This window comes from Callospermophilus lateralis, chromosome 3 (assembly GCF_048772815.1).
Source record: "Callospermophilus lateralis isolate mCalLat2 chromosome 3, mCalLat2.hap1, whole genome shotgun sequence".
In the NCBI taxonomy this organism is placed as follows: Eukaryota; Metazoa; Chordata; class Mammalia; order Rodentia; family Sciuridae; genus Callospermophilus; species Callospermophilus lateralis.
The window spans coordinates 139,312,637-139,334,628 of NC_135307.1; the positions used below are offsets into that span (position 1 = coordinate 139,312,637).

At 36.0% G+C, this 21,992-nt stretch overlaps 1 protein-coding gene across 2 annotated transcripts in view; it reads left to right on the forward strand.

The window, feature by feature from the left end:
- Window positions 1-21,992, forward strand: part of Chd2 (chromodomain helicase DNA binding protein 2) — a 127,078-nt gene that overhangs the window by 5,300 nt on the left and 99,786 nt on the right. For both annotated transcript variants that reach the window (XM_076851398.2, XM_076851399.2), the window contains exon 3: window positions 19,435-19,666. In XM_076851398.2, coding sequence (XP_076707513.1) covers window positions 19,435-19,666 — 232 coding nt within the window. The remainder of the gene's footprint in view (window positions 1-19,434; window positions 19,667-21,992) is intronic.

Consider the following 21,992-nt stretch of genomic DNA (forward strand, 5'->3'; position numbering starts at 1 on the left):
TAAAAGATGTGGACTTCTTGGAGGTAGGTAAGAGATGCTTTCTTTAGCCTATCTCAAGTTTTTGAAAAAGTTTGTGAGGGGAGAACACCACTATAGTAGTGGATTTTGTAGATTATCACAGTCTGGATTTTTGGGAAGAATTTTTTGAAAGGTTTATTGGGAACTAGTTGAAAAATGGAATTTTCAGTTATAGAAGTTTACCAGAGATGTTTTAAGTGGTTTAAAAATGATATGTATATTTCATATAAAATATTTAACACTCATAGTGACTTCAATACTTAAAACTTCGATGACTGTTGTTTTCCAACATTTAAAAATATTTCTTCCACCACAAGAACAAAGATAATAATCCCAACTCCCACTCTGTGTATTGAAATTGATTTCTAGTTGTATTACACTTAACAGGGGCTTGGAGTTGTGGGTCAGTGATAGAACACTTGCCTTGCACACATGAGGCACCGAGTTCGATCCTTAGCACCACATAAAATAAATAAGTAAAAAAAAGTGTTGTGTCCATGTTCAACTGAAAAAAACCAACAACAACATTTAGTATTTGCTAAACACTTTCAAATTTCTAAGTTTAGCGTAGGATTAAGTAGTAAACATTGCAGTTATTATTTAGAAGAATAATATTCTTTATGAGATGTTTTAGCTGAAGTAGGTTTCAGGACCACATGAATTAAAGTGTACATCACAAATTTACTATTCTATGAGTGAAATATTTTGAATGTATAGCCAATTAGTGTTTGTTTATGGAAAGTTCTTTCTTAGGTCTGTTCTTTCTTTTTTTTTTTAATATTTACTTTTTAGTTGTACACCATACCTTTATTTTGTTTATTTTTCTTTATTTGGTGCTGAGGATCGAACCCAAGGCCTTGCAGGTGCTAGGTGAGCAGCTCTACCACTGAGACCCAGCCCCAGCCCCCATTGATCTCTTTTTTACCTTTTTAAGGAGAATGATGTAAAGTACCAAGGAAAGAATGTTGTGATTAATCTTTTTGTATGTGTATACTTCTTGTTTAAAACTTGGTGCTTTGTAATTTTTATTTACTTAGCTCTTTGATTAATATCTTTTGTGAAGATCAAGTCAGGATAGGGAGTAGGCAAACAATATTTGATAAAATTGTTTTTTATTTTTAATTTATTTTTATTTTTATTTTTTTTTTTGTTGTTGAAGATGGATACAATACCTTTATTTTATTTGTTTACTTTTATGTGGTGCTGGGGATTGAACCCAGTGCCTCACATATGTTAGGCAAGTGGTGTATCACTGAGCCATAACCCCGGCTCCTTGAGTTTTAATTGTAAAAGTTGTAGCAAGTTATTGCTTTAGGAGTGAATATGGGAGTTCAGTTGAATTTTATCTGAAACAGATTTTATAATTAGTTTATTGTTGTACCCTTCCCCCTCATATAGCATTCCTGACAGTTGTGACTTTCATAACTTTTTGATACCACTTGGGATTTCCACACATTTGTATAGTAAACTTAATTCCTAATGTGAAAACTGAGCAACTACTCTTCATGACTTCCGGTAAATCCCCTCCCCCCATTTATTAAGATTTTGTCTTTGTAATGTTTTGAACAACTAAAAAAATATTAAAAAAAATAAATTTTTTATGGAAAAAAAATTAATAAAATCATTAACTGAAAAAAAAAAGATTTTATTAGTCCCTCCTCCCAATTCCTTGAAGAGGGTTTTGCTTTAACAAGAAACAGGTGTTTTTAAAAAGTTATCTTCTAATCCTGGCATGGTGGCATACACCTGTAATCCCAGTGATTTGGGAGGCTGAGACAGGAGGACTGGAAATTTAAGGCTAACCTTAGTCACTTAGCAAGACCCTTAGCAGTGTAGATCTTGTCTCAAAAGAAAAAGTCATCTAAGAATTATTTATTTTATTTATTTTTATGGTGCCGGGGATTGAATTTAGGTCCTTGTGCATGCCAGTCAAGCATTCTACCAGTTGAGCTATATCCGCAGCTCTGAGTTATTTTGTATATAAATGAAAATAAATTTGTTACTATTCTTTGAGTGAATTATTTTGGATAACTTATTCCCTCTCAGATTTCATCTTGACTGGTCAGTTTCCACTAGATTGTCAATTATTGTTTGTAATTTTAGGGTTATTAGTATAAAGCCAGATTAACACAAGTTGGCCCAATTATCAAATGTCCAGGGTTTATTTATTTATTTACTTTTAAAAACTTTTTTTTGTTGTCGATTGATCTTTTATTTTTTAAATTAATTAGTTAATTATTTATATATATGTGGTGCTGAGGATCGAACCCAGGGCCTCTCACATGCCAGGCAAGCGTTCTACCACTGAGCCCAACACCGGCCCTCTATTTTTTTAATCAGTAATTTTAGCATAGTACTAGAAACATTGTTTATGTGTAGTTATTATGACCTCCCCCACTAATTAATCTAAACTTTATTTGATTAGGTGACTGGGGACAGTGGTGTTTCTTCAAAACCCCTGTATTTGGATACATTTAAACCCAGACTAAAGTGGAGTACAGGCCTTTCCTTATCAAGTAAATTATGTAAAACCTGAGTGTATGAAAGTCATTCATGCTACATTTTTTGATACAGTTTCAATTTATCATTTTATTGTTAACATGTTGGATTGTAGGTCAATTTAGTCTTTCAGACATCTTCCTGGACTGTATTTCATACCAAAAGGTGTTCTCCCTCCTTCCATAGTGGTGACTGAACCTCTGTGCATGTTAGGCAAGCACTCTTGTCATTTATTTGTATTCCTGTCCTTTACTTTTTATTTTGAAATAGATTCTTCTTAAGTTGACTGAGCATTCCCCGAACTTGCCATCCACCTGCCTCAGCTTTCTAAGTATCTGGGATTATAGGTGTGCACCATGAAAAATACTAAAATTTGCTTTACTGGGATCCTTATAGTAGGGCAAAATATGATTACTCTGATTTTAAGGGTGAGAATGCTTCAGAAGAGGCCTAAGGTAACATTCTAAGGATAGCCCACATTTTATATGTTAGATTTAATTCTGATTTCTCTCCATGGTAAGAGCTGTGTGTAGATTTTACTGTGGTACTAGAATTTTTTATTCCCAGTTTAGGTCAGTTAAGTGTTCATTTTTGGACTTGGCAATTTCCTCATTTTAAAACATAGGTAGACATCATTGGGCAATGAGGATTAAAATATTATAATGACTGGAAGTATTTAGCAAAGAGCCTGTCACATTGAAAGTACTCAACAAGCATTAAGCTATTAGTAATATTTTCATTCTCAGTTGTTTTGTTTACTCTCTTGTCCTCTTTCTAGAGCCAGTGCCTCTTTAGAGCCAGTTTGTTTCTTTAGAGCCAGTGCCTCTTTAGAGCCAGTTTGTTTCTGAGGGATGTTGTGGTTGTCCTGGCTTATCTAGAGTCATTTTAGTCCAGTTGGAAATGATTTTTGTAACAATTTTAGGAGGCAAGTCCCCTTTTAGTTAAAGCCTTACAATGTGTTTTATAGTTAATTCTGGACTCTTTGGCCGTCAGCCTGAGTAGTTAGTTACCCTCCAACCCCAAGCTGGTAGTTACTGCCTATGTTTATCCTCTGCCTCATTTCCCCTCTCAGGCTATTGCAGTACAAGAGTGAACAGTGAATATTACTGTGGAGTGCTATTTGGATATAAATTTAATAGCAATAGTATTTATAGCTACTGTCACGTAAATGGATGTAGCTTGCTTGTAGTAATCAAGTCTTCATCATGGCACTATGTATTTGATTTAGCATAATTGCTTAATATACCGTTTATTTTTCTGAAATTATAGTGTTAATATTTGTGTTTTTGGTTTGTGCTACTTCTCAGTTTTTTTTTTTTTGGTTTATGGATTAGTTGAAATCTCTTTTTTGTTTTTATTTCAGATTTTGGAGAACATTTAAAAATACACCAATGTCCAGCCTAGCCCTCAAGATTTAATTTTTAAAGTTCTCCATATGGTTCAAATTTCCTTGTGTTTCCATGTGTTTGTAGTGTCTCCATGTGTTTTGAAACTTTTTATAGTCTTAGTAGTTTATTTTGTGTAATTGTTTGGGTTTTTCACATGGGCCATGGTGTCATCTTTGTACAAAGATATTTTGGCTTATTCTGAAACTTTTCATGGAACACTTTTTGTTCTTTTCTTTTCTTTTTAAAAAATAACCATTGGTCTTTCTGTTGTCTGTCCCATCTTCTTTATTCCCCTTTCCATCTCAGTTTTAATAGTTTGAATTTGGAACTTTGGAAATAAGGTGAGGGTAGGGCTTTATTAAGGTGGGGGAGTTTATAGTCTTGATGAAAAGAGGAAGAGTTTCTGAATTAAATGTCTACCAGTTCCAGTTCTAGGAGTACTTTTTTTTGGAACTGGGGATTGAATTCAGGATCACCCAACCACTGAGCCACATCCCTAGTCCTATTTTGTTGGTCTCAGTTGCTTTGCACATCAATTTTTGCTGAAGCTGGCTTTGAACTTGAGATCCTCCTGCCTCAGCCTCCTAAGCTGCTGGGATTATAGACCTGCACCCTTGTGCCCAGCTAGGCATACTTTTATCATATGTATACTGGTGGAATGTTTTCACTAAAGGTTTCTAATTTCTGAATTCCTTGTGTCTTGTTAAGCTCCAGTGATTCTCTTCCTTAGGGTCATTCTCTACTTAACACCCTTCAGATACCTCGAAAAGTTTAGATTCTAGAATCAGTGCAGTTACATTCCATTCTGAACCCCACATTCCTTCTAGTTTACAGAGGAATGTATCCTAAAACCAAAGATTGCAGCAGTGGACATGGTCTGTTCTGTGGGAGAGTTGTTTAGAAGCTGGTGTTTATTACCTAGTAGTGGATTGTAAATTGAACCATTTTAAGACAGAAGATGATAATAAACGTAAGAATACCTCATTTAAATGTATTATTTGTAAGCCTAGTAGTGCCTGATAGTTTGTAATCTTTTCATTTTGGATTTTAAAATCATGAGGGAAAAATTTATGCTCTAAACATTTTATAGGAAAATACCAAACTAGTTTTATGTTTACTAAATGTTTACTCTGTCAGGCATTGTTTTAAGGGTGTGTGTGTATTATTTTTTAATGTTTTATTTCATGTTGGGTTAAATATAACAGAAATGTTTGTGGTTCCTTTCAAGGTTGGTTAACAATGCCCTAAATTAACTATCCACAGAGTTTTCCTTGAAGACCTGTGTGTAGTCTTAGGTCCCACTGAGCTCTTTTGTACCCATGTCGTTCTGTTCTTCAATTGAGTTATATGCTTATCAGTAATTAGCTTGTGCTCCTTGTATTTTTTAACTGTCAAGTCACTGGAAACAATGATTGTGATAGATCTTTTAAATGAAAATAAGTTGAATGCTTTGGCAAGACTCAATATTTTCCAGCATTTTAGTGTCTGGTATAAGCCTTCAACTTATCTAAGTCCTTTATGTATGTTTATTTGTATAATGCTAACAACTTTATGCATAAGTAGGTATAATTATCATCCTTATTTTATAAATGAGAAAATAGAAGCACAAGGAGGGAGTAAATGGAAGAATGCAGTTCACATACTGGCAGTTTGGCCTTAGGATTGTTTATGCATCCTGTGAACAGTTTGTTGGGTAAGAAGAAACTATATAGCATATTGGGGAAAAGAGTAAAAAGTCTTGAATCCTTTTGTACTCAATATAATTTTATACAAAGAAACAGCAACAACAAAAACAAAAGCACGATGCATTGTGAATGTAATTGATGCCAGAATTAAAATACTGTTCAAAAGGCCATGATTTTACATCACAATGTTTAAGTAAAAATGTGTCCCTGATGTGATTCCCATGGGGACACCTTAATAACCGAGGAAGGTAGGTGGATAGTGAAGTACTAGAGACTTCAAAACTTTTCCCTCAACCATTTTGACTCCATTGCCACACATACACTTTGGACTTGACCTTAGTTTATGAATATTTGTGCTTTGCCTCTAATTTTTGTTCAAGCTATGTGGGAATTGTGCCACATAGTTTTTTTCGTAACAACCACTTGGATTTTAAAAAATAGGTGGGTGGTCAGGTGTGGTGGCGTACACCTGTTATCCCAGCAGCAGGAGGATCGAAAGTTCAAAGCCAGCCTCAGCAAAAGCAAGGCGCTAAGCAACTCAGACCCTGTCTTTAAATAAAACACAAAAAGGGTTGGGGATGTGGCTCAGTGGTTAAGCACCCCTGAGTTCAATTCTCAGTATCTCCCCGCCCCCCTGCAACAAACAAACAGCTGGGTGTGACAGCTCACTCCTGTAACTCCAACAACTTGGGAAACTTGAGGCAACATGATCACAAATTTGAAGCTGGCCTCAGCAAATTTTAGATAGGTTCTCACTATCTCAGAAGATTATAAGGGCTTGGGGATGTACCTCAGTGGTAAAGTGCTTATGGGTTCAATCCCCAGTACCAAATGAAAAATAAAAATGCAAGTCTTGTACCTGATTGCATTTTTACAGGTTTTATAGTAGGTTAGAGGAAATGTTATAAGCGCTGTGTGGGTCTGTTTATTAGCCTGGACTGGGAACGTTTGCTTCGTAGATAATGCCTTCTTTTTTATTTTTTTTAAATGTCTAAGACAGTATGATGGCTTTTTTTTTTTTTTTTTGTTAGAGAGAGAGAGAGAGTGAGAGAGGGAATTTTTTAATATTTATTTTTTAGTTTTCGGCCGACACAACATCTATGTTTGTATGTGGTGCTGAGGATCGAACCCGGGCCGCACACATGCCAGGTGAGCGTGCTACTGCTCGAGCTACATCCCCAGCCCTGTAGAAATGCCTTCTAAGGAAGGAGTTTTTCAGTGTGGTGGATGTTGAAAATCTTAAATGGTTACTGTGTTTTCAATTCAGATAAAGTCGTTTGACATTGAAATACAGGCAATAATGTGTGGCTGATCAGTTATAATTTTGAAGGAAGGTAGTGATAGGTCAAATTCTTGCAGTGTTATTTTCTCAGCTTTATGTAGGCATTTAATTCCTCAAATTTACTTGCTAAGAATCATCACCTGGTTTGCTTGTTTAATCATTGTTTATTGCTTTATTTTGAAAGTTTCAACAAGTTGCCCAGGTTGGCCTTGAACTTGTGACCCTGTCTTAGCCTCCCAAGTTGCTGGGATTGTAGACATGTGCCAACATACTCTGTATTGTGCACACTCTTTTATACATGTGCTATTTTTTTCTGTCAGAAGACAAATTTTAACAAATTGAGTTTAAAGATCTAATTGGATTTTATTAGTGATTTATGAATTAGACCAGTACCCCATCTTCTTGCTTGGAAGATCTGAAATTCACTTGTTCTGGGATATAATCCTAGCCATAGGCCAGGAATCTTTGTTACAACCTTAGTTGATTGTACTGAGGCAAGTTTGGGAGTGTGGGCCAGTGGGATAAGGTTTGGATCTTTGTTCTGTCTCTTTTTAGCAGTAGAATATTGGGCAGGAGCCTCTGAGCCCCTTTTATCATCTTTTAAAATAAGGGTATGGGTAGTACTGTTGTCCCTTAGGGAAGTTAGAATTAAATAATGCTTCTTAAGTAGTGGTTTTCAATTATTGGCAGTTTTATATATCCCCTCCTCTGAAGTTTCTGCATTGTTTTAGTTATTTTTGTTTGTCACCACTAGAGGATAGAGATGCTGCTTGACATCTGGTAGGACAGTTCTCCAACCCCCGCAAAACTTATCCAGCCCCAAACATCATAATGCCAAATTTAGAAACCATATCTAAAATATTTAGTGAACTGCCTGCCACAGTGAATGTTGGTTTTTATTAAAGTGGAGACCCTTCATCTTTGCTTTCTTTACTGTGGTTAGATCCAGGGACCTCTCTGCCTTTCTTGGACATTGTAGGCATAAGTTTCACATTTACTGTTCGAGTTGATAGGCAGCACTTTTAATCTCCTTAGAACTTTGAAGTTGCTGTAAATATCATTTACCCTATAGAAGTCTGAAAATTGTAGCCTATATGCTAGTGCTAGTAATTAGGAAGTAAAAGACCCATGAGGCTGAAAGGCAACTCCTGGTCAAACCAATTCATTTATTCTTAGCATTCTCAATGTAAATACTTTGTTAGTGAATTTTGGGGAGAACTTCTCCTTTGCACAGCTTGTTCATTTATTTAGTCTTGTGTTATTACCTAAGTAAAAAACTTGAGTAGTCTTTATTATATAATGTGTCTCTAAATCCTGATTAGATATTTACTTGCAAAATAGTTTATCCAGTTTGTACCTTATCCAAACTCCTTGATAGAATTAGTTTTTCCTTGATGATATATATGCCCAGATGCCAATTATTTGGTACTTCATAAACCATTTAGAATGACGCAAATGTTACTGGGCTGCAGGGAAGCAGAAGTATTTTGATAAAACATAAGGTGACTTCTGTCTGGCTGTACTTGAGAATTTTAAATATGTGCTTATCAAAGGTAGGTGTATTCCTTTTTACCACTGGTCTTTAATGGGGGGGGGGGGTCCTGGATTTAGCCTTTTTACTCTGAAAATTGTAAACATTTTGTGCACACTTTCTTTTTTTGTTTTTTGGTACTGGGGATTGAGCCTAGGGACACTGCACCACTGAGCTACATTCCCATTCCCAGCTCTTGTTATTGCTTTATTTTGAGAGTTTCACCAAGTTGCCCAGGGTTGGCCTTGAACTTGTGACCCTGTCTTAGCCTCCCAAGTTGCTGGGATTGTAGACATGTACCAACATACTCTGTATTGTGACACTCTTTTATACATGTGCTATTTTTTTTCTGACAGAAGACAAATTTTAACAAATTTGTTTAAAGATCTAATTGTTTAAAGAGTTTAAAGATCTAATTGGATTTTATTAGTGATTTATGAATTAGACCAGTACCTCATCTTAAAAAATAAGAAGGCACTCTATGAACATAACAGTCAATAATAAATTTTTTTTTTAGTTGTAGAAGGACATGATACCTTTATTTTTTTATTTTTATGTGGTGCTGAGGATTGAACTCAGTGCCTCACACAACCAAGGTGAGTACTCTACCATTGAACTACAACCCCAGTCCATAACAGTCAATTTTTATAAGATAGCTTAAACAGGAAGAAGAAACAACAGTACAAAAAAGCAGATGGGTAAATATCCAGTCACTCAAGATTTCTTTCCTTGTAAAGGTCAAAGCACAGGGAATTTTGTTACCATGCTAGCTAGAATTGACCTGTTTGGTAATATGGCTATCATTTCTTTCCTGAAGGTAGCATGAACAATTTTGTGTAGCATAAGAAACCAAACCATATTGTTTCTCAGGGACTGCAGTCCATATCAATGGCCTTCTATAAATTAGCACTTCGAAGAAAGTCTAGTTTTATCTACTGTTAAAGTAACTTCTAGAAGAACTTTTGAATCCTAGGAAGGGATCAGTTTTGCGATGTTAAAAGCATAGTATTTTGTAAAATCATAAAGAACTTAGAAAAGTTCAAATAATACAATTGAAGTTTTAATGCAGATGTTAGACATAGCTATAATCTTGTTTATCCCTCCTCACTAGTATCCCTTTTATCCCTTGCCATATAAAAATTTGCCGTTTAAAAATGTACATATTTCGTGTAATTTTAAGTTTCAGAAATAGTTTTGAAGTTGTCTTGTGGTTATGCTTCAGCCCTAATCACCATTTAATTGCATGGGATGAATAGCTCACATGTTCATACATGGATATGTAGATGATGATGATTATTATAATTTGGGTTTTATGAGAAGAGTTCTGAATACTTTTGTACTTGTCTGTTGCACCAGTTTAATTTATCTGGGCTAGATACTCACAAATGAATTCCAGGATTCATATGCCTATTTTATTGAAATATTTATTTTTTAGTTGTAGTTAGACACAACATCTTTATCTTATTTATTTATTTACTCAGCCATTTATTTGTTTATTTTTATTTGGTGCTGAGTATCAAACGCAGGGCCTTGCATGTGACAGGTGAGCGCTCTACCACTGAGCCACAACCCCGACCCCTAATTAATTAACTAATTAATTAATCAATTTATTTATTTATTAGAGAGAATTTTTTTAATATTTATTTTTTAGTTTTCGGTGGACACAACATCTTTGTTTGTATGTGGTGCTGAGGATCGAACCTGGGCCACATGCATGCCAGGTGAGCGCGCTACCACTTGAGCCACATCCCCAGCCCCCCTATTTTATTTTATTTTTTAAAATATTTTTTTAGATGTTGGTGGGCCTTTATTTTATTCATTTATTTATATGTGGTTCTGAGAATTGAACCTAGTGCCTCATGCATGCTAGGCAAGCATTCTACCACTGAGCTACAACCCCAGCCCTCCAGCATCTTTTAATATTATACTTTTTAAATTATTTGCAAAATAGATGTGTGAAATAATCTGTCTGAATATACATCTCTCATTTTCCAGTGAGGCTTAATTATTTTTCCTTAAATTTATGTGCTGTTTCAGTTACTTTTTCATAATTGCATGTCCATTTTCTTAGCCTAGTTTTCTATGAGATTTGTGTTTTTTTTTTTTTTTTTTTTGGTACCAGGGATCTCAGGGGTACTGGGCTGCTGAGCTACATCCCCAGCCTGTTTTGTATTTTATTTAGAGACAGGGTCTCACTGAGTTGCTTTGTGCCTTGCTGTTGTTGAGGCTGTCCTGTCTCAGCTCCCTGAGCCCCTGGGATTACAGGCATGCACCACTGCACCCATCTCTATTGGATTTTTGATATGTAATTTTGGTGGGGGTTTGTTGGTGGTAACTGAATCCTCTTTACTACTGAGCCACATCCCCAGTACTTTTTATTTGGAGACAGGGTCTTAGGGCTTCACTCAAGTTGCTAAGACTGGCCTCAAAGACCTGCCTCAGCCACTAGAGTCGTTGGGATTCCTCATATGTTGTATATATATCTTTTGTCATACATATAAATTTCTTTTCCCAATATTTCTTTGTAATGTTGTTTGTTCTTTAGAATCATAGAACTTGAACTAGAAGTTTAAGGGGATCTTAAAAATGCAGGTTTTTTTTTAAAGGAACTACATTGTGTTCTTTGCCAGAAAGAAATTTATGATTTAGTAATGTTTACCTTTCCATCTTCCTAAGACACTTAAAAGTGAATGGAAAGGACTAATTTATGCACCAGCTTTGGTTGGTTTAACAATCTGTTCAACTGAAGAATGAGAAGGAAGGGCACCAACCACATAGAGGATGGGGTCAGACTATGGAGTGACTTACAGCTATGCTTGATCTTATAGTCTTCTTCCTGGAGTAATTCTAATTAATTAATTTTAATTAGGAGACTTTTTACTTATGCTTGACAAATAAGTGCTCCACAAATATTAGCAATTCATTCTATCATTGATAGAAACTCATTCTGGAACTAAGTTTAATGGAGTTCCATAGTAGATAGCTTTGTATTTTTCCATATTTTGCTTTCACCAACAAAATAGCTGAGGTCTACAAAGCAGTTCAGCCATTTTGTGTGTTAGGAAAATAAACACTATTTAAGTGCTGAAAATGGTGATTCTTGGGGCAGAGAACCCAGAGATTTGCATTAAGTGGAATGTTGCTGTGCTGCCCTCTTGTGGCCATTCAGGAAATAGCAATTAAAAATTAGGAAATGGAGCAATAACAATGCTGTTTGCTTTCACTATCTGGTTTAAGAAATATTTACTCTATTTTTACCTACTTCAGAAAGATTTTGACAGCATACAAAGTTCTTTTATCCATAAGTGAAAGGAAGTGTTTAAATTTTTCTCATGAACATTTTCTATTGGACTCTAAAATCCAAGTTTTCACTTAAGTTTGTTCCCTTATTTTTATGTCATATTTCTCTTGGAGGAGTAGTTCAGTCAAAATATATAAAACTTGCTTGCAAGTGTATTTTGAGTAATTTTCAGATAGACTTTTTTTCTTTTGATGAAGATTCTGTGTACATCGTAGATAATCATTGTTGAACATTTCATTTTTAATTGCTATAAAACTGTGAAACCATTGGAAACAAGGGAGTTTTATTACTTTTTTATTTAGTGAATGCTTTACTAAAGAACTCCTCACCCAAGTACTAAATTTAACCCTTTTTATTAATCTTGTGGGCTTTATACCTCCTTTGCTATTAGTTGGCATAAAACTACACTTTGGTACTAATGGTATTTAATACTATAATTAGGTATTAATGGCAAATCTACATAGTCTTTCAGGAAACTTCCCATACCTTGAAGGAATAGACTTTCAGTCCCCTAAATGTGAATATATTTTCATTGTTACTTTTAATTTTTTTTTTTTTTTTTGGTACTGAGGATTTAACAGGGACACTTAATCACTGAGCCACATCCTCAACCCTCAGGGTCTCACTGAGTTGCTTAGGGCCTCTCTGAGCCTGGCTTGAACTCTTGATCCTCCTGCCTCTGCCTCCTGAGCCACTGGGATTTCAAGTGTGAGCCACTACTGGCCATTGTTACTTTTTTAAAAAGCCATTTTCCATTTCAACATTTAGGAATATGTCCCTCTGTAAGTATGAAAGCTAAGCAGTGCCTTTTAATTGTATTTAAAGAAGCATCCCCACCTCAAATATGTGTTTTTTATTGAATGTTTGATCTAACATGATGGTTTAAAAAAATACTTATTGTTGGAAAGACAGTAGAATGGATTTGATGTAACGTTTTCCTATCTTCAAATATGAATATACCACCAGTGAAACTCCATATCATGTACAACCAAAAGAATGTGGGTTCATGGTGGCTGGAGCAGTGGGCAGGAATGGTTAAGTGATGAGGTCTGAGGAATTCTCAGAGGTCTATATAGAATTAAATTGTACTTAATGTATGTATAATATGCCAAAATACACTCTACTGTCATGTATATCTTAAAAAAAAAACTTATTTAAATTTTTAACTCATTTTATATGGGACTGAGTGTCTTGCTTCCCTACCTGGCATTTGACTCTTTTTGGATGGATTTATTTTGAAAAGCGAACACATTTAGTCATTAAAATTGTTTAAGACATATAATGAACAGCTGTGAATTCACCACTAAGCTTCAATCATAAAATGTGAGAAATATAATTTTCTGATAATATCTTCCTCAGTCCTCAGAAGTACATGGAACTGGGTATTTGGTATTTGTCCTTTCTTGGGTGTGATTTTCATAAGTCTGTGTGTGTGTGTGTGTGTTTGATAACTCATCCAACAGAGTTAAGCACTGTTGCAAATTTATAGATTAAAATGCATTTCAAACAAGTGTGTACTGATAGGAATATGGATGTTTTCTACCTACCAGCTGCTATTGTGTGCATTGTTATGTTTCTACTTGTCATTTTCCATATAAGCACAGAAAATACACAATTGCACAAGAAGTTATATACAAGAATATTTATAGTTTTATTTGGTATAGTGAATAATTTGGAAATATGGAAGTGTATCAGATATTTAGCTTTTTTTAAAAATGTTTTTTAGATGTTGATGGCCTTTATTTTGTTCATTTATTTGTATGTGGTGCTGAGAATTGAACCCAGTGCCTCCCACATGCTAGGCAAGTGCTCTACCACTGAGCTACAATCCCAGCTCCATATTTAGCTTTAAGTAAAATAGAGCTTATGTATACTGTGAGGCAGTTCAAAGGGAATGAGATATATGTACATATCCTGACATGGGCATTACATTATATCTGTTTGATTCCTACTTTTTAGCATAAAAGACTGAAAACGTTACTAGATAGCTACTGTTCTAGTACTCTTTTGTAGACTAAATGCTGGGTCTTTAGTGTAATTGTGTCTTGCTGGGTCTTTTTAGTTGTACTTGAAGATTTTCAGTCTTGGAATGTTTTCTATTTTGTGGGAGAACATACTGTGATCCTGTGATAATTTTAGTTGGTGTGATTGCCAGAATATGATTCCACGTCTTACCTGGAGTTAAGCAATATAGTAACTGAAAAACTAAGCCAGTCATTTCAAAAAGAGGCAGATTTCATTTTCTAGTGAAGTCAATAAATTCCCCTTCTCTAACATACTAGGTTCAAGGAACATTGAAGTTGAGCTTCCCTCTCAAGTCTGTTGTTATATATTGGGAAAAATGGGAGGCAAGGTAGTGTAGATGGTAACAGCTAGGTTTTGGGGTCAATTTTCTAGTTCAGGATGTGTGTCATTGCTAAAAGTGAGGAGAGCCAGCAGAGTATGAGGGTTGAAGCTGACTTCAAAATGAGGTTGCATTCTTGGGGTTTTCAGTGGTAGTAATTGATATGTTAGACATCAGCATTCAGAAGTATCTAATAGGCACTGAACTTAGGTGCTCTCCTATCATAAGTTCAGTGCCTGTTACCTCAAAATTAGCTTGCTACATAAGCAGTGGATGTAGGGGTTGGAGATGAGAAATATTAGAGCTTAGCTTACTTGATATTCTGTGGGTGGTTGGTGGCTGGAGCAGTGGGGAGGAGTGGTTATGTGATGGGTCTGAGGAATTGTCAGAGGCCAGATTTTACAGGGCATGCTGAGATTGCTGTTACAATGACCAGGCCAAGGGTAGCTGCTCTCTGATCTGACTTTGTTGAGGCACTGTGCTGCTTTGCTGTATATGCGCAGTTTTCAGGTTGTTCTCCTCACATGCTTTTCAGGGACACTCCCCTTTCTGAATCCCTTAATTTATAAGAAAACTCTGGAGCTTCTGTACCTTTTAGCGAGCAAATGGTAAAAACAAAACTAACAAATTCCAGTGAGTCATGGATTTTTGTGGTATAGGCTCACCTATACCACACCTGTGGAGAATGAAATCTGAGCTTGGATGTGAGATTCTTAAATATATGCCTTTTGGGATAAGGCTTTGGCATTTATAGAATATTGATTTTATAGCTGTCATTTGATGGTCTCATGACTCTACAGGTTGATGACAGGATAGTGCAGGCCTGAGCAATCTACCACTAGTACTAGAATGAAAACTAGGTGCTAGAGACTCAGATTGCACCCTCTTTTACCCCCCTGGGGATTGAACCCAGGGTTGTTCCAGCATTGGTCTACATAGTACTCCCCCTCCCATTCTTTTGAGACAGGGTCTTGCCAGGTTGCCCAGGCTGGCCTTGAACTTTCCATCCATCTGCTTCAGCCTCCTGAGTTGCTGGGTTTTCAGGTGTGTGTCACTGGGTCTGGCCAGAAGCTGCATTTTTTTTTTTTTTTTTGGTATGGGGGATTGAACTCAGGGGCACTTAACCATTGAGCCACATCCCTAGTCCTTTTTACTTTTTATTTTGAGGTAAGGTCTTACGATGTTGATGAGGGCCTAGATAAATTGCTGAGGCTGCCTTTGAACTTGTGATCCTCCTGCAGAGGCTGTACTTTTTAACTCTTATTGTCCAGCTTTCTTTCTTTTTATTTTTTTCCCCTCTTGCCTAGTGATAGCCTTCTGATTGTACACAGGTATAGAGTTAGGGACTCATGTGTCTTAATTAGCTGGTCTAGTCAGCTTGATTTGAAAAGGGCTAAGTAGTCAATAATTATAATGAGAATTTAAAAGTTGTGAGTCTCATAGCAGGGATGTCTTGACTTTGGGGACGTTTTATAATAGGGATAAGATTTACTTTGAGTCTTTAAGGTTTTTATTCCTTATGGCAAAATAATATGTGGGTTTTGAGTTAGTCTTGAATTGTCTGCTCTCCCCACAACCTTCAGATTTTCTAGTTTTGTCATTGGTCAAATTTTAAAACAACTCAGTTTTTTCATTCCTTAATACTAACTCTCAATAGTATTGTTCTGAGGAATAAGCAAAATAATACATATAAAGTCCATATAAAATACATGCAAAGAATTATGCCTTATAACTATGAGGCAATCAGGCAACTTATATTTTTCCCCACCTTTCTTTCCTTCTTTAGGTAGAGACAGCCCCTACCCATTATTTTTCATTGCTTCTTCATAATTGCAAGGTTCCTGCACTCAATTGTGCTTATAATAGATCACACAGGGTTATTTGGGTCCATCCCAGTTTCCAGTGTTCTAATCTATTAATTTTGTATACATATTTGTCAAGTGGTATAATCTTATTTCTAGTTTGGAAGTTGCTTTGCTGGTAAATATGAAGCTTCCCTTCTTTATTCTTTTAGGCTTCATGCCATAGGACTTACCTCCTAATTGCTAAAGTCAAGGACCTTTCTGAGAAGTTAATGTTACTCTAGGTTCTGGGTTTTGTTTTGCCTGCCTTTCTTTGCTGAGCCCTGCCCCTCTTGTGAAAAGATAGTTTTCAAGCAAAAGAGAACTATCTTATCTCTTTAGCCATTGAATTCCTCCAATTTAGTTCTTATCACTTTAAAGTATTTTCAGTTCTACCAGAGTACCTAAATGCTTCTTCTTTTTCTTTTTTTCTTTTTTTTTAATTTGGGGTATAATTTCTCATTTTTCCAAGTGTACAGGTTACAGAATCACATTAGTTATATTCTTGAGTATATACATGTATTGTCTTTGAGCTTGAGGTTGATACTCTGTCATCTCTGAATGTTCTGTTTGTTTGTGAACCTTGTTTTTCAGCTGTTACCTACATTTGTCAATTCCCTCTTCCTTGAGGGATGTTTGGAGTGAGGAAGGGGAGGGGAATGTATAGAGGCCAGTATTGGGCAGTCACATTAGAATCAGTACCCCTTTTGCAAGCAGGACCCCTCTGGATTGGGATTAATGTGTATATATTTTTATAAAGCTCCTCAGAGGAGTCTAGTTTACACCTATGGAGAACCACTGATTAGTATAATGGCAACCAGATTGCATTCTTACTCTTTGTAGTACACACTTTGGTTTTCTTACAGATAAGACAGTGGATTCAGATTGGTCAGATTTTTGGACTTTCTGTGTCAGGGAGGTGTGAAAATGACAAATACTTCTGAGTTTCAGTTTTACATCATTTAAAGGGAGCAGTATCTTTTTTTTTGTGGATTGGTCTCTGTGTCCTCTATTCTGTACCATTGGTCCACCCGCCTATTTTGGTACCAGTACCATGCTGTTTTTGTTACTATTGTTCTGTAGTATAGTTTGAAGTCTGGTATCGCTATACCGCCTGATTCACTCTTACTGATTAGAATTGCTTTTGCTCTTCTGGGTCTTTTATTTTTCCATATGAATTTCATGATTGCTTTATCTATTTCTACAAGAAATGCCCTTGGGATTTTGATTGGCATTGCATTAAACCTATAGCGAACTTTTGGTAATATCGCCATTTTGATGATGATAGTTCTGCCTATCCATGAACAGGGTATATTTTTCCATCTTCTAAGACCTTCTTCTATTTCTCTCTTTAGGGTTCTGTAGTTTTCATTGTATAAATCTTTCACCTCTTTTGTTAGGTTGATTCCCAAGTATTTTATTTTTTTTGAGGATATTGTGAATGGGGTGGTTTTCCTCATTTCCATTTCAGAAGATTTGTGGCTGATATACATATTTGACAAAGGGGCTAAAAGCATGCAATGAAGGAAGGATAGCATCTTCAACAAATGGTGCTGGGAAAACTGGAAATTCATATGCAACAAAATGAATCTGAATCCCTGTCTCTCGCCATGCACAAAAGTTAACTCAAAATGGATCAAGGAGCTTCATATCAAAACAGAGACTCTGCGTCTGATAGAAGAAAAAGTTGGCTCAAGTCTACATACTGTGGGGTCGGGCTCCAAATTCCTTAATAGGACACCCATAGCACAAGAGTTAAAAGCAAGAATCAACAAATGGGACTTACTCAAAGTAAAAAGTTTTTTCTCAGCAAGAGAAACAATAAGAGAGGTAAATAGGGAGCCTATATCCTGGGAACAAATTTTTACTCCTCACACTTCAGATAGAGCCCCAATATCCAGATTATACAAAGAACTCAAAAAATTAAACAATAAGAAAACAAATAACCCAATCAATAAATGGGCCAAGGACCTAACAGACACTTCTGAGGACATACAATCAACAAGTACATGAAAAAATGCTCACCATCTCTAGCAGTCAGAGAAATGCAAATCAAAACTACTCTAAGATTCCATCTCACTCCAGTAAGATTGGCAGCCATTTTGAAGTCAAACAACAACAAGTGCTGGCGAGGATGTGTGGAAAAGGGTACCCTTGTACATTGCTGGTGGGACTGCAAATTGGTGTGGCCAATTTGGAAAGCAGTATAGAGATTCCTTGGAAAGCTGGGAATGGAACCACCATTTGACCCAGCTATTGCCCTTCCTTAAAGGAACCACCATTTGACCCAGCTATTGCCCTTATTGACTATTCCTTAAAGACCTTAAAAGAGCGTACTATAGGGATACTGCTATATCGATGTTCATAGCAGCACAATTCACAATAGCTAGACTGTGGAACCAACATAGATGCCCTTCAATATGGATAAAAAAAAGTGGCATTTATACACAATGGAGTATTACTCAGCACTAAAAAATGACAAAATCATGGAATTTGCCGGGAAATGGATGGCATTAGAGCAGATTATGCTAAGTGAAGCTAGCCAATCCCTAAAAAACAAATGCAAAACGTCTTCTTTGATATAAGGAGAGCAACTAAAAACAGAGCAGGGAAGAAGAACATGAGAAGAAGATTAACATTAAACAGGGATGAGAGGTGGGAGGAAAAGGGAGAGAGAGGGAAATTGCATGGAAATGGAAGGAGAACCCTCATTGTTATACAAAATTGCATACAAGAGGAAGTGAGGGGAAAGGGGAAAAAACAAGAGAGAGAAATGAACTACAGTAGATGGGGGTAGAGAGAGAAGATGGGAGGGGATGGGAGGGGAGGAGGGGGGATAGTAGAGGATAGGAAAGGCAGCAGAATGCAACAGACACTAGTATGGCAGTATGTAAAAACGTGGATGTATAACCCATGTGATTCTGCAGTCTGTATACGGGGTAAAAATGGGAGTTCATAACCCACTTGAATCAAATGTATGAAATATGCTATGTCAAGAGCTATGTAATGTTTTGAACAACTAATAATAATTTAAAAAAAAATAAAGGGAGCAGTATCAATCTTCAGGCCCTTCTTATTTTTATTTTTTTGATACTAGGGATTAAACCCAAGACCACTTTGTTCTACTACTGAGCTACATCCTCAGCCCTTTCTGTATTTTTATTTTGAGACAGGGTCTCACTAAGTTGCCCAGGCTGATCTCAAATTTGTATCTTCCTCCCTCCGCCTTCTGAGCATCTAGTATTATGAGTATGTGTCATTGTGCTTGGGTCACCTTTGGGCCTTTGTTAAAGAACTAGTCTATCTAAGATTAGCTGATACACAGCATCATAGAAGCACTTGAGGTAGCTGTTGGGATTGTTGAATAATATCAATAACATTGTTTGTGTTATAAACATTTAAAAATGAATTTGAGGATTTTGCTCTTATGTTACTAAACTTACTATCTGCTGATATTTTATCATGTGAATTTTTAAAAATATAGATTTATGTGGCAGTTCTTAAATCTCTGTGTCTGCCTCTCTTCTCTCCCTTTTTGAATCAAGTCATTCAGCCTCTGAAGAAGCTTCAGGTTCAGATTCAGGCAGCCAGTCGGAAAGTGAGCAGGGCAGTGATCCAGGAGGTGGACATGGGAGCGAGTCGAACAGCAGTTCTGAATCTTCTGAGAGTCAGTCAGAATCTGAGAGTGAATCTGCAGGTTCCAAATCCCAACCAGTTCTTCCAGAAGCCAAAGAGAAGCCAGCGTCCAAGAAGGAACGGATAGCTGATGTTAAGAAGGTATATTCTTTGTTGTACAGTGTTGATGTGCTGCTAGATAGGACCAGCCCCCAGACCTATGAGTTTTAGCCACCTTTTCTATATTTGCAATGCCTTTCTGATTTACCAACTGATTCAGTTAACAGAGCTTTAAGAAAAATATTTAGTAATATAAACTATCCAACTATAGGGCAAAAGTAAAATTTTTGTAGTTTTGGTCTTTAACTTTAAAAAAATAGTTAAAAAATGTTATGCTGTGCTAGTATCAGAGAACACCACTAATACTTAATAGTAACTCTCCTTTTGATTGTGGAGTGCAATTGTAAAGCTCAATGATAGATAATCATGATCCAAGAATAAAGACAGTTTTTGCTAGCTGAGCAATGGAAGAGAAATACTTATTATAGGAAAAAAAAAAAAAACAAAAAACAGAAAAGAATCTTCTAGTAAAGAATGCAAAAGGGCAAAAAATTTGAGTCATGTAATGTTTTCTTATTGATGGTCAAACTTTTTAGAATGCATTTCTTTTGGTGGAAAAAACTAATTACTTGGTTTAATCATCAGATTGTAACTTTTTTTTTTTTTAGTTGTACCTTTATTTTATTTTTGTGTGGTGCTGAGGATTGAACCCAGTGCCTCACAAATGCTAGGTGAGCGCTCTACCTCTGAGACACAACCCCAAACTCAGAATGTAATTTTTAAAATATAATTTTGAGAGAATCTTGATTTGGTCACTGAAAGTTGGAAAAAAAAAAAAAATCACTCTCCACCTCCTACTCCACCCATGGTATTGGGGATTGAACCCAGGGCCTTACACGTGCTAGGCAAGCAATCCACCAGTGTAATTCAACACTGGCAGCTCCCAGACTATTGCCTTTTTAAAATTTTTCACATTACAATTATCCATAGTAATGGGATTCATTATGTCATGTTCATATATAATTTGATTAATCTCATTTCCTAGTACCTTTCCTTACTCTCTTCCAGACTATTGCTTTTAAAAATTTAGAAATACAGCTTGTGCAAGGCCTCGGGTTCAATTCTCAGTAATGGGAGAAAAAGAACCTTAATGAAATCAAAGGTTTTATGCCAAATCATTTTTTATTTAAGCTATACTCGAAGATATAAATCTATGTTTTGCACACTCAGATTTTCATAATAATTACAAGTAGATTTATATTACCTGCAAGTTCAACAAACAACTTAAAAAACAAAACCACTTTTAACTCTTAAGCCAGATTTAGAATCAACTGTGTTATTTCAGATTTTCTCTTCCCAGCATAATTGTTGCTTAATGGTATGCGACCTTTAGGAGCTTGTTAGGTTGGAGAATCCTGATGGCAGTCTAATAGGAATAGTCAGCGAAGCCCCTTTCAGACACTCAAGAGTTGCTTGCTCTGTGTGTGGTATACTTTTTAAAAATACAGTTTAAGTGGCCTTTTTTTTTTTTTTTTCAAAAAGGTCAAATAGAAGTGTTACTTAGAAATTTTTTACTGAATATCATCAGAAATTTGCCATCCGGCATGTGTCAGAAGGTCTTGCTCAGTGGATGCTTAGAGCCTAATTTCTGAGCCTGGTTTACCCTGTACATCTACACCAGGTGTTCTTTTCAGAAAACTCCAATGATTTTTTTTTTCCACATTTTTTATTGGTGCATTACAGTTGTAATATTGATGGGGTTTGTTATTATGTATTTGTTCCAATACATTGTTGAATGAAATATGATCACAGAAGTCTAGGTATAATTATCTTTCTTATATTAGAAGCTCTTTACATGTAGAAGTAAAAGGAAACTGTAGAAATCATGACTTGTAAGTTTAAAGTTTTACTGAAATCTTGGTTGACTCTCTGGGATTCACAACTGCTATTTCTAAGATCTTATTTACTTTCTTTAATAATTAAGAAATGAGAGAAGGCATTGCCAAGATTGCATTCATATACTTAGCATGTGCAAGGCCCTGGGTTCAATCCTGAGCACAGTGGTGGGTGGTGGTAGTGGTTGTAAGGGGACCTAGTAGCAGTCAGAATGACTGTATTGTGCCTTTAATAATGGTAATTCTAAAATGAGAACTTAATAGAAGTCTTGCTTTTTGTCTACGTCCTTTTCATAAGGTGACATCCCTCACCTTCTCCCAACAGGAAAAAAAGTTCTGTTATTTATGTAGGATTATTCAGTAGTGATAACTCCGAGGGTAGCTTTTTTGTGGAAGAGTTGAATTAGATATCATTGGTCCTCAAAAGGACAAATATGATCACAGGATGATTTTAGGATATAAGCATTATGGTATATTCCGTGATAAAGTTGCAGTAGTTGAACAGAATACATGGCTAATTTACTAAAGTAATA